Source organism: Balaenoptera musculus, chromosome 6, assembly GCF_009873245.2.
Source record: "Balaenoptera musculus isolate JJ_BM4_2016_0621 chromosome 6, mBalMus1.pri.v3, whole genome shotgun sequence".
NCBI lineage: Eukaryota > Metazoa > Chordata > Mammalia > Artiodactyla > Balaenopteridae > Balaenoptera > Balaenoptera musculus.
The window spans coordinates 13,140,518-13,152,931 of record NC_045790.1 but is presented as its reverse complement, the minus strand read 5'-3'; the positions used below and the strand labels follow the sequence as shown (position 1 = coordinate 13,152,931).

At 40.8% G+C, this 12,414-nt stretch overlaps 1 protein-coding gene across 3 annotated transcripts in view; it reads left to right on the top strand.

Moving 5' to 3' along the window:
* DOCK5 (dedicator of cytokinesis 5) overlaps window positions 1-12,414 on the top strand; it is a 213,877-nt gene that overhangs the window by 108,720 nt on the left and 92,743 nt on the right. For all 3 annotated transcript variants that reach the window (XR_005020335.1, XM_036855880.1, XM_036855882.1), the window contains 4 exons: window positions 1,361-1,442; window positions 4,294-4,423; window positions 6,962-7,034; window positions 10,744-10,886. Coding sequence is in view for 2 of the 3 variants with exons in the window: in XM_036855880.1 (XP_036711775.1) it covers window positions 1,361-1,442; window positions 4,294-4,423; window positions 6,962-7,034; window positions 10,744-10,886 (428 nt within the window). In the remaining variant the exon portion in view is untranslated. The remainder of the gene's footprint in view (window positions 1-1,360; window positions 1,443-4,293; window positions 4,424-6,961; window positions 7,035-10,743; window positions 10,887-12,414) is intronic.

The window sequence follows — 12,414 nt, the reverse complement described above, 5'->3', positions numbered from 1 at the left end:
AAAACCCTTTGTGTCACTAAGCCATTCTGAATAGCTGCTGAAACAGTGCAGTAGTAACAGTTTGTGTACTCCCTGGGTCTTAGAAATCACAGAAAACTCATCCAAACATGGTGACAGGAGCAGAGAATTCAAAGGAGTATAAGAGAGGGGTGACTCAGCAGAGCACTGAGAATTTTAGGGCAGTGAAACCATCCTCTATGATACTGTCATGGTGGCTGTGTGTCATTACACATTTTTCCAAACCCATAGAATGTCCAACACTAAGAGTGACCCCTAATGTAAACTGTAGACTCAGGGTAATAATGACCTCTCAGTGTAGGTTCAATGATTATAACAATGATTGTACCATTCTGTTGGGGGTTGTTGATAAAGAGGGGGGCTGGGCATGGAGGGGGGCCTAGGGGAAATCTGTACCTTCGGCTCAACTTTGCTGTGAACCCAATACTGCTCTAAATTAAAGACTTTAGCGGATGATTATAGGTTTTGTTCAACCCTACAGTCATGCTGCCGCTGAGCAGCTAAGAAAACAGGTTTATTCTTGAGAAGATGGTTAAAAGTAATTACTGACAAATTATTTATTATTTTTTAAAACAAATTTTTAAAATAATTTATTTATTTATTTATTTATTTTTGGCTGCGTTGGGTCTTCGTTGCTGCACACGGGTTTTCTCTAGTTGCGGCGAGCGGGAGCTACTCTTCCTTGCGGTGCACGGGCTTCTCATTGCGGTGGCTTCTCTTGTTGCGGAGCACGGGCTCTAGGCACACAGGCTTCAGTAGTTGTGGCACACAGGCTCAGTAGTTGTGGAGCACGGGCTCTAGAGCGCAGGCTCAGTAGCTGTGGCTCATGGGCTTAGATGCTCTGCGGCATGTGGGATCTTCCCGGACCAGGGCTCGAACCCGTGTCCCCTGCATTGGCAGGCGGATTCTTAACCACTGCACCACCAGGGAAGCCCCAAAATTGTTTGTATCTAAAATAGAAAGCTTATTGCAGTGTGGTGCTGTGGATTCCAGGGGATGGACTTGGAATGATTCTTATAAAATTATATTCCTGATTCAGCAAAACTGAAACTTTTATACAAAGGATCTGAGATGGAAGATAGACCCCAGATAGAATCTGGTAGAATCTACTGTGTCTATGCCCGTCTTGAGCAGTGCTTGTCATGGGGCTGTACTGGGTGTGCCTCGGAGAGCCAGGCTACAGCCAGGAGACCAGAGGGTGGTGATTGGTGTGGTCTCAGACCTGCCTGGTGAGCTTCACTGGGCTCTTCTGGGCCACCTTTCGACCCTATTAAGTCTATACTGAGAGCAGCTTCCTCCCCGGTTAGGTGCTCATTGAGAATATTTTTTTTCCCTTTATCAGTGAAAACTACCTAATTCGTTGGGGCAGCAATGGAATGCCCAAGGAAATCGAGAAGCTCAACAACCTTCAAGCGGTCTTTACTGTAAGTCCCTACCTATGTTTAACCCTTTCCTTTGTTTGCGATATTCACAGGTGCATGTGACAAGTATATGGAAAATTAAAAAATGAACACATGAAAATAACAATCATCATAATCCCTCTAGCCGGAGTGACCCACTCATTTATTCACCAAATATTTATTTGGTGAATAAATGAGTGGGTCACTCCGGCTAGAGGGATTATGATGATTGTCAGAGGCCAGGCACTTGAGATACATCAGTGAACACATCAGATAATGTCCTGGTTCTCAAGGAGCTTTTTGTCCTAATGGGGAAGTCAGCAATAAACAGTAATCAGATAGATGAGGACTTGTATAGAATGTTAGAGGTCGTGAGTGCTTTGGGGGGGATTGGGAGTTTCTGGGCTGGGGGAGGGTTGCTGCCTTAAATAGGTGGGTCAGGGCAGACCTTGATGAGCAGGAGCCTTTGAGCAAGAACTTCCAGTTGACGAGGGCATGAGCTGTGCAGATAAAGGGGGGAACCTTCCAGAGCCAGGTTACAGTCGGGGCAAAGACCGGACTAGACTTTTCTGTTGGCTCATATATTTTTTTTTTTTTCCAAAGTGTAAAGGTTTTTTTTTTTTTTAATTATGTGTAACACAGACAAAGTTATTTAAGTCAATAAATTTTTAAGGAATTTCACATGTTCTGATTCTTTCCACTGCCAATCACCTTAGTTCCTCCAAACTCATAATCTTCAAGATAAAATAGCCCTTTCAAAAATAAGTTATCATGTGAGTCAGCCCACAATTCTTTCAGTTAGGCTTCTTTGATCTCCAATGAAATATGGACACACTTCAAAATTCCCCACCTGTCATCTTTGGGATCCAATTTCCTCAAGCGATTTACTTTAGGACCATGTTTAGGGTCAGGCGATGGATCTGCCTGGTTCTGAATTTGACACCCTCTAAAAATGTATTAGGTTCAAATCATATTCACTCCTAAGCCGTCACACCCTAGAACAGTACAGATCATTGGGATATTGTTGGCTCATATTTTAATGGACTTTTCCCTCTTTTTCTCCACGTCCCCGAGGCAGGAGGTGTGCTGCTGTAAATGGATCAAGAGCCAGGAAATGTATTGGACGAGAGCTTGGGGCCTGGTGACTCTCTTTTTCATGGGCTAGGAACTTTCTTGGGATTCTCTCCCTTTTTTTTTGACATCAGTGCTTGAAATGCCCTGGAGCTGCTGCCACCTGTTCTGAGCAGCCTTGGTGGGCAGGTTTTCCAGCTCCCATTAAGCCTGAAAGAGATACTGGCTTACTTTTCTCCCTTTTTCCCTTAAGCCACACCCATATTTTGTCTGCTTATTCTCTTACCACTCTTACAGTAAGGAAAACAGTCTAAGGTAAAGCACCAGAGGAAGTGATAGGAAGGAACATTGGTCCACTGCTTCCCTCCTTTCTGCCTGCCTGCCTTCCTTCCTGCTTATTATTATTCATTCCATCTATTAACCTCCTACCCCTATGACAAAAGTGGTCTATTACTATCCCTGCCCTGACCCATCCACATCTTCACCACCTAGTAAACATCGACAAAAAAGAGCTTAGGACTCTTCACAAAACCTCTCCCCAGCATACAGAGTATTTCCTCAATTCTAAGATATGTGAGGTTTTTTTCCCCTGAAATCAAAAGGCATTTATCAGTCAACGCGTACATTATTTAAAAAAAAAACAAAAACAAAACACATTTAAAAAGGTGTTGTTGAATCATTGGTCCATCTTCTAATCAATACCGTTTCAGAATAGCTGCAATTCATCCCCTCCCCTCCTCCCCCCACCAATTAGGCCCTTCCTATATGCAAATTTCATGTCCAACTTTTTCAGTTAAATAAAATGCAGTGACTGATTCTTTGGTCATTGAACATTCTACAGAAACTTCATTTATAAATGATTGCATATAATTGAATAATATCAGTGTGCCCCACTTTATGTAACCAGTCACTTAGTCTTTATCTTTCTATTAACAGAAGCCTCACAAAACCTAGAGTAGAAAATCAAGGTTAATATCATCATCGGTATATATTCCTATCTTGGAGACCTGAGTTAATTTGATTATAGTGGATAGATATGGATTGATTGTTTAAAAAGTAATTCTTGATTCAGTAAAGGGGCCTTGGATAGCCGTTTCATGAAAAGAATTTGAGATGCAGTTAAATCATTTCTGATATTAAAGCAAGTGAGATATGTGAGCTCTTTTGTGGGTTTACTCACCCATCCTTAGGAATACAAACAAGCATAGAGCATGAGCCACAAAAAGAGACATTTCATCTACACATTTCTCATTAGTCAACACACACCCAGAAGCTCTCAATGGATATCTCTCATAGAACAGATGAATAATTACAGAAAGCAGTGCATGTAAATTTCTGTGTTATAGTTGCCTCCCAGGATTATTTGGAAGGTGAAATGAAATATCACCAGCATGTGTAGATACCCAGTAAATGTCAATGTCTTGTAAGTTTTAATTTCATTTGACACTGAAACGCGTCTGGTGCTCAGATATGCCCTGGCCAGGATATAAAGTAGCAATGACAAGGGACCCCATTTTTAAATACCCTGCGTAAACTGGAGACTTGAGATTGAATACGATCTGATTTATAAATTTGAAGTAGGAGCTGGGGAATTTTTAAAAATTCTTTTTTTGAATACAGTCATTTTTCTCTGATGCTATGATGGTTCTTGGGTGGCTAGGGGGGAGAGAGGAGTCCTTCTGATATTTCAGCATTAGGAAGTATGCTCTGAACGGTGTTTTATTGTAGAGTGAAGAGAAAAGAGAAATGAACGTGACAGGGTGATGGAGTGTGACCTCCTTTCCTGTTCTCTCCGCCCCTGTAGGACCTCAGCAGCACAGACCTCATCCGGCCCCGCATCAGCCTTGTGTGTCAGATTGTCCGGGTTGGCCACATGGAGCTGAAGGAGGGCAAAAAGCACACATGTGGGCTCCGAAGACCCTTTGGAGTAGCAGGTACAGAAAGAACCCGAGATGGATGTAAAATGGTATGGCCACTGGGAAAACAGTATGGTGGGACCTCAAAAAATCAGATTAGGATCCAGCAATCCCACGTCTGTATCCCCAAACGAATTAAAAGCAGGGTCTCAAAGAGATATTGTCACACCCATGTTTACCACAGCGTTGTTCACAGTAGCCAGAGCAACCCAGGTGTCTGTTGATGGATGAATGGATAGACAAAATGGTCTTTCCATACAGTGGAATGTCATTCAGCCTTAAGCAGCCCGTGTCCCCTGCATTGGCAGGCAGATTCTCAACCACTGCGCCACCAGGGAAGTCCAATGTGAATGTTTTTAATGCCACTTTGAGCTGTACATTTAAAAATGGTCAAAATGGCAAATTTCACGTTATGTATATTTTTCCACAATAAAAAAAAAAAAAATTAAAAGAAAGATAGAGAAGAGGGAGGAAGGAGAGAGGAGACCCAGAGACGGTGCAAGATGAATTTGGTTGTTAGTGTTAACATCAGACACACCGCGTTTACTGCCTGGAACTGCCAGGTAGCTTTTTGTGGGTTCTGTGTCCTCACCTAGATGCCCCTCCTTTGTTTCTCCCTCACTGCCCAGCACTGTGTCTTGTACACAGCAGGGCCCTCTCAGTAAAGCCTCTGTGTGACTGTTGTAATCTTCCCTGACTGCGGCTGCGTATTGATTTTAATTGAATAAAATTCTCCGGGGAAAGTGGTTTGTATGTCTAGGAAATTGGCTCTCCCAAGGCAACATTGCTTTCAAAGAGGGTCCTTGGCTTAAATCAAACTCCATAACCTTCCAGGAGGCCCTCCATTTTCCTCTGTAGTTTGTTAAATGGAGGAAATATATTTTTGATCTTGCACCGACATTTTGGTCACTAAGTAGTTTTGAAAGCCATCAGTTCTGCCCCTGGAACGAGGGCCCAGAAACTGCACGTTGTCAGGGTTGACCTGTGGGTTACGTGGCTGGTGAGGCGGCCTCTGTACCCCAGGAGGCTGTGTGCATCGTGCATCCCTTGAACGGCCTTGCACTGCACCTGCTCTCAAGGTTGGCCAGGCTCTGTCTAGAGGGGACAGCACTACTTCCTGATAGTGAATTAAAATAAAAGCCCAGAAAAGGCAAGGAACCCTGGCCCAGGACTGCTTAGCCATCTATACGGCAGTCTATTCTTTCATAAAAGATTTAAGGAATATTCAAGGTCATTGTCTTTCAAACTGGGCCATAGAGCTTCAAACATCCGAGCTCAAGGCTTTTATTTGCTCTTCCATTTCAGGGTGTGTGTGTGTTCATTCAGGGCGTGGAGATTAATTTACTTTGAGCCTTGATGCCAAACATCAGCAGAAGTTAGGAGTAACTAGGTGATGTCATTCACAAATGAACTGCCTATTTGGGGGTTCAAATACAAATTCTACAGTGTGTGTGTGTGTGCGTGCGCGCGTGCATGCATTGTTTTCAGGGGTCTATTAAGGGCTGATAGCAAGTTGATGTCATGCCCTGCTTTCTACAGCTTCCTTTCACTAACTTTATTCATTCCCAAGCCTTATGCACTATGTGTTCGGGTTGATTTGAGAAAGCATTTCCTCCCTTTTCTTTAGTTTTTCTTACGATTATTGTCTCGTATCTCAGTATTTCTTTTAATCGCCAAACGGATTACCTGTGGCGTGGATCATTAGTGTGTGTTTTATGGCTAGATTGTAATTTATTAACCAAGGGATGGCTTCTTGCCATGGCCCCTGCCTAACCTCAGCAGCTGTAGAGTGAATGGCCCGCTTATTAGTTCTCTGGGCAGCAGGCATAGTTAGGTTAAATGGTTTGGCCCTGTAATCACTGTTGGGTTCCTACCCTGGCTTTACCACTTAAACCTCTGACCTAGGGGAAATCACCTACCTTTCCTGTAGTCAGTTTCCTCATCTCTTAAAGTAGGGCTAATATTAATATTTGTATAAATAAGACAATCCATGCAGTAGGGTTACAACAGCGCTTCCTTAATAGCTCTTACTGGGCATCAAAGACCGAATCACTACATGGTCTTCTAGTCTGTGCTGTTGGTGCCCTGGCTGCCCTTCATTTATGTGGAAACCAGGTGAGAAAATGTCAAATCAGAGGGACAGTGGACCACGGCAAGTCTTGAGTTCCTCTCCCAGGTCTTTTATTCTATTGACTCTCCTGCAAAAAAAAAAGAGTGTTCTCTGGGTCTTGGGACGCAGGCTTACTAAAAAGTGTCAGTGTCACGGGACTCAAGAATTCACCAACTTGGTCTAGTAGAATTTTTTAAAGGAGGTAGTCTGTAGGGTTGATCCAAGAATACCCAAGCCCCTGCCTGAGCCCCTGATGAATTGATCTTCTGCTAGGCTGGGGACACTGGGAGTCATCATTGGCAAAGAAATAAAGGAAACGTCCTTGCTCGCTCTCGCTCTCTTTCTTCCTCCAGGGTTCTATGTTTGCTGATACTGTAATTTTCCATAGTTCCTCACTGAGGCCTGAAGCAATTAGTTTCTTTAATTAAGTTTTGTCTTTTTCCTAGTGATGGATATTACCGATATCATACACGGGAAGGTGGATGATGAAGAAAAGCAGCATTTTATTCCCTTTCAGCAGTAAGTACTTGGGCATTATCCCAGGTGACTTGAGACCTGGATTAGGCCTTTGGATGGTGTGTTAGAACCAGGTGCTAGGAACCTTTTGCCCAGTTAGAAAAGGAAAGCTCTTAAGCGGGAAGATTGTCAGAGCGGAGCCGACAGAATACTTTATTCAAAGTCCTTCATATTGCACTCCGTTAAGAGGGTAACTGAACTTTCCTGATTCTACGGAAATGACCAAAGGAACATAAGGGGCGAACCTACCAGATTATGGTGCCATTTAAATGCCAGAAATGCCAAAGTTTACCTGTACTTTGTCCTGTGGAACAGGTATCACAGAGGACGAGGAATCAAGCAGAATAGCACGGGGCTTCTCAGACTGTAACCTGCACATGAATCACCTGGGATCTTGTTAGGATGCAAAACGCGATCTGGTGGGCCTGGAGTCTGCATCTGACAAGCTTCTAGGTGATGCTGCTACTGCAGGTCTGGGGCTCACACTTTGAGTAACAAAGGTTCAGGAGATGCGAGAGTGAAGGGTAGACTAATCCTTGTTTCCCTGCAAGCGGAGGAAAGCCAGCCTGGGAATGCATGGAAGCTTGCCCCGCAGAGCTGCACTCAGCTCCCCATACTGAGTCTAGGAGCTGGAGCCCTGGGTGGGTCACTGGGGGATGTCGGAGAGCTACTCTCTATCCCCGTAACGCTGAAGGAGCATACGTGTGAACATCATGACTGGCTCATGCTCTAGCAAGCACGCGCCCCTTACCTCGCACGGGTGGCTGGGACGTTGCTGGATCTGACTCCTAACAGGGCAGTCGTGGCAGTGAGAAAAAATGATTGTCTCAGCCAATACGCGGCCACCACAACAGATCAATATGACGAACCGAGAATTCCAGAAACCAGCCCAAGGATATTTGAGTTAATATGTGATTTTATTAGAAATAAGTAATATGGTTATATATATATTTTTAAATTATTTTAAAATATTAATTTTGAAATCAGTGGAGAAAGATAAACTATGCAAAGGATAGTGTTTGAGAAAATTAGCTAACCATTTAAGAAACATAAGTTAGATCCTCATCTCCCAACTTACACCACTGTAAATTCCAGATGATAACACATATAAGTGTAAGAGCCAAAAATCTTAAAGTACTGTAGGAAAACAAAAGTTTTATACGATGTGATGTGTGGGAGGCCTTTCTGAGTCAGACACCAAAGATTCGACTAAAGAAGAAAAATTGATAGGTTTAGCCTCACAGAAAGTTTAGACAACTTATGCATAGAAAAAATTTAATAATATCTTTGCAATGTCTATGAAAAAGAATAAATATTTCTAAATTATAAGGAATTAATACAAGTTCATAAGGAAGTAAGAAGGAAACATACACATGCAAAGAAATGGCCTATAAATTCATTGAGAATCAATGAAAGGCAAATGAAACAACGAGGTTTAGTTTTGGGGTTGACGAAGTTTTAAAAATATATGGTATCCAGCGTTCAGTGGGTATAAATACTACTTATAAGAATATAAATTGTTACAATGCATTAAAACCCTTAAAATTTAGAAATTTCAAAGAATATACTCCGTAATTAACAGTGATTATTTCTGTTGGTGTAACTCTAGGTGATTTTGCCCCTCTTTTGGTTTAACTCTGCTTACTATTCTTTCTACAATAAATAGGTATTATATGTAATTTTATTTAAAATATAAAAATCCTTATCTTTCATTTTAAAGTCCAGCACTTTTGGATAAGTTTATAAATATAATAGTATAAATAGTTTGTGCTAAGTAGTACTTCCCTTCTCATCCAGAAGCTGCTATTAATAATTTTTAAAATATGTGCTTATCTAGTATCCTACCACCTATACACTGACCCTCCAAGAATATGGTGAGGTACATATTTTATGTAGCTTAGTGCTAGTGTGAATTATGACACAACTTTCAAATTCATGAATGCTGCTCCCAATGTAAATATGTATATTTAAGTATATTAAATAAGTGTGATATATTAAATTAGTACATATAATATATTAAAATATATAATTTTATATTAATGCATTAAATTAAATGATTTCATATATTAAACCAACTATATTACAATATCTTATGTAAATATAATAAATATTAAATAAAATACATAGCATAAATGTGAATATGTAAATACATAAAATATAAATATACTTGTGATAAATATAAATAATTTTCATATCCATGAATGTTATTTCTATTATATATACATATATTATAATTATGTACTATGTATATATGTATAATATATGTATATTTTATATGTATATATATACTAGGAGCAGCATTCATGGATGTGGGAGTTATATGAAATATTATATAATAACATATATAATATTATATATGTTTCAATATATATGAATTATTGGGGCAGCATTCATGGATATGAAATTTATTCTACTCCATACAAATAATATTATAAATATATATAAAATAGGAGCCGCATTATGGATATGAGTTATCTCAAATGTGTTTCTCTGTATTTGTCTCACTTTCTGAGGTGGGTTTCTTCTTTGGTTATGTGCCTACCCGCTTACTTTCTGAACCAGCTCTTACCTAGCGGCCGTGCTGAAACAGTGAGCTTTCAGACTGTCTCCACCGTATAATAATACAAGCTTTGAGTCTCCAAGGAGCCCAGCCCTAACTTGATTACCACTCACTGTGTGGCCAACAGCCACTGTACAGCTTTCACGATGCAAATCACAGCCTCTGGCATTGAACTCCTAAGATTTATGGCAAATGCTTTCATAACTTACCTCGAAAGCTTTATAGCGATTATTATATTGGGAGAGTTTTATGCGTGTATCCTGCTAGTCTAAGAGGGAGTCATTTGAAAACAACTCAGACTGTCGCAATCCCACTTTTCAGGACCATATTGCAGAATGCTTCCCCCCTATTGTCAGGGTACAGGTCTGAACCCTGCAGAGAAAGCTGGCCTGTGTGTCGTGGGCAAGAGAACAAAACCACAGCAGAGAAGACTGGCCACCGTTGTCCCGCTCCAGGCTGATATGCAGTTATTGATAGCACTTGTGCTTTCCATAGAATGGGGGCTGTGTTTGGCTCTTTCATCCCCCTGTACGAGCCTCAGCCTGATGTGATCTTTAAAGTGGCTCTTATTTGCTGGTGGCTGTGCCATTGCAACCCTAAACATAGTTCTTCATCACGTGGGGTTCTACGAACACCATCCCGAAGCCGCTGCGTACATACCGCTCTTGTACATTGAGTGTTGTCACTAGATGTGGGCCTTCAAGGCATGTGATCCTGGCCCATATCCTTACAGATGAGGAAACTGAGGTCCAGAGGGGAGACTCTAGCAGAGCTCACTTGGCAAGTAGAGCCAGAACTTGAGGCTGGGTCTTCCTGCCCCTCCCTCCGTCCTTCTACCATTCCATTCCTGCAGCCTGTCCCACCTTATAAAGTGCATCAAGCATTGCCCCTGGTTTTAGTTGTTAACAATTTGACCGTCGGTTTTGTTTGTTCTTGGGGTTTATTTTTCCCCTCATTACCCCAAGTCATTTCAAGATGAATTCGGTGTCTGAGGTAGGCCCCCGGTGGGAAAATAAAGATGGAAAGTATCCTGTAGTTAGGTTCCTTTACTGTTTATATTTCCAAATGACGTGCATGGGACCCACCACTATCTGAGGCTGTGCTGCAGAGACTTCCCCTTTTTTCCTTACCAATCATTTCTGACTTTCCCAGAATTGCCATGGAAACCTATATCCGGCAGAGGCAGCTAATCATGTCGCCCCTGATAACATCCCATGTGATTGGGGAGAATGAGCCACTCACTTCAGTCTTGAATAAAGTGATAGCAGCCAAGGAAGTGAATCACAAAGGACAAGGTATACAGCCCTATGTACTGAACTGGGAGGGGACTCTGGTGGGGGTGGAGGGGTGGCGCTCAGAGCTGAGTCCTTGGACTCTGGCCCTTTCACTATCTTTCTCTGATATAAAACAGACCCTGCTGGGGACTGCCCACCTCAGTTTCCGTTTAAAGACAGTTAAGATTTAAGAGAGTTGGATCACAGCTGTATGTTGTAAATTCTGTAGAACAGATTCTCATCCCATGAGTCTTTCCTCACTTTTGTCTGACCTGTAATCCCCGTGTTGTTTCCACAGGTCAAGGCACAAAGAAAAAGTTTTTTTTTTAATGTTTTAAAATTAATTTTTATTGGAGTATAGTTGCTTTACAATGTTGTGTTAGTTTCTAATGTACAGCAAAGTGAATCAGTTATACGTATACATAGATCCTCTCTTTTTTGGATTTCCTTCCCATTTAGGTCACCACAGAGCACTGAGTACAGTCCCCTGTGCTATACAGTAGGTTCTCATTAGTTAAGAAAAAGAGTTTTGAGGATAATTATGTTCCACTCCCTGAATATGTTTCTCCCAATACATTTCCTAAAATTGAGAGGAAGGAGACCAAAGTAATGCAAATGAATATGTATTAATATAAACTAATGGGCTACCTAGCACAACATTTTTAGTTGTTTTTAGCACCTATATATCATTTTGTTGATATAGTTTTAACTCAGAGGAGTTCTGCTTATTGAAACTGCATTTTTAACTCAAATAATAAGGGAAAATAGTTTAAAATCTAAAATTCAGATGGTGATGATTTGGGGATAATTTTGAAGATTGAGTCAATTTTTTTTTTTTTTAACCACCCTGTAATTGTCTTCTGAAGTGGAAGCAATTAGGAAACAGTTTCAGCATATTTAATTTGCCATGTGTTCACAGTTATCCTGAGTAGTAAATACATGTGAGGAATCATAGAATCTGAAAATAAATAACTAAATGCATTTCTGTTGTTTTGGAACTCCTAACCTAAGGATATAATTTGTTAGAGTGGAAAACCCTTACACTAAATAGATTGCTGTGTATGTACAATTTTTTTTAACAAAACTGAAAAAAGAATACCATCCCTTCTCCTCCTCCTTAGCAATACACTTTTCAAATGTTTTCATGCTCTTCATAAATATTTTTTGTGGCTGCGTAATATTCCATTGCTTGGATTATTTATTTATTTATTTTTTGAGCATGGAATCCCTAGGTAAACACTTAAATGCTTTCTATTTTGCTACCATTATAAATTTAAATAACTCTGCTATGACTGTCTTTATACATGAAGCTTTTTCCATATTTAGGACTGCATCCCCAAGAAAATTCCCGGAAGTAGGATTTCTGGGCTAAATGATAGGAACGGGCTTAAACCCAGAGATGTACATATTTCCAGAATACTTCCCATAGGTTTCTTCCTGTGGGCACTAATTACCATATGCCCACTTTGCAAACTTATGTTTAAAAATCTTTACCTGTTTGAAAGGTGAAAAGTAGACCACCGTAGCATTTTTTAAAAACTACGTGACA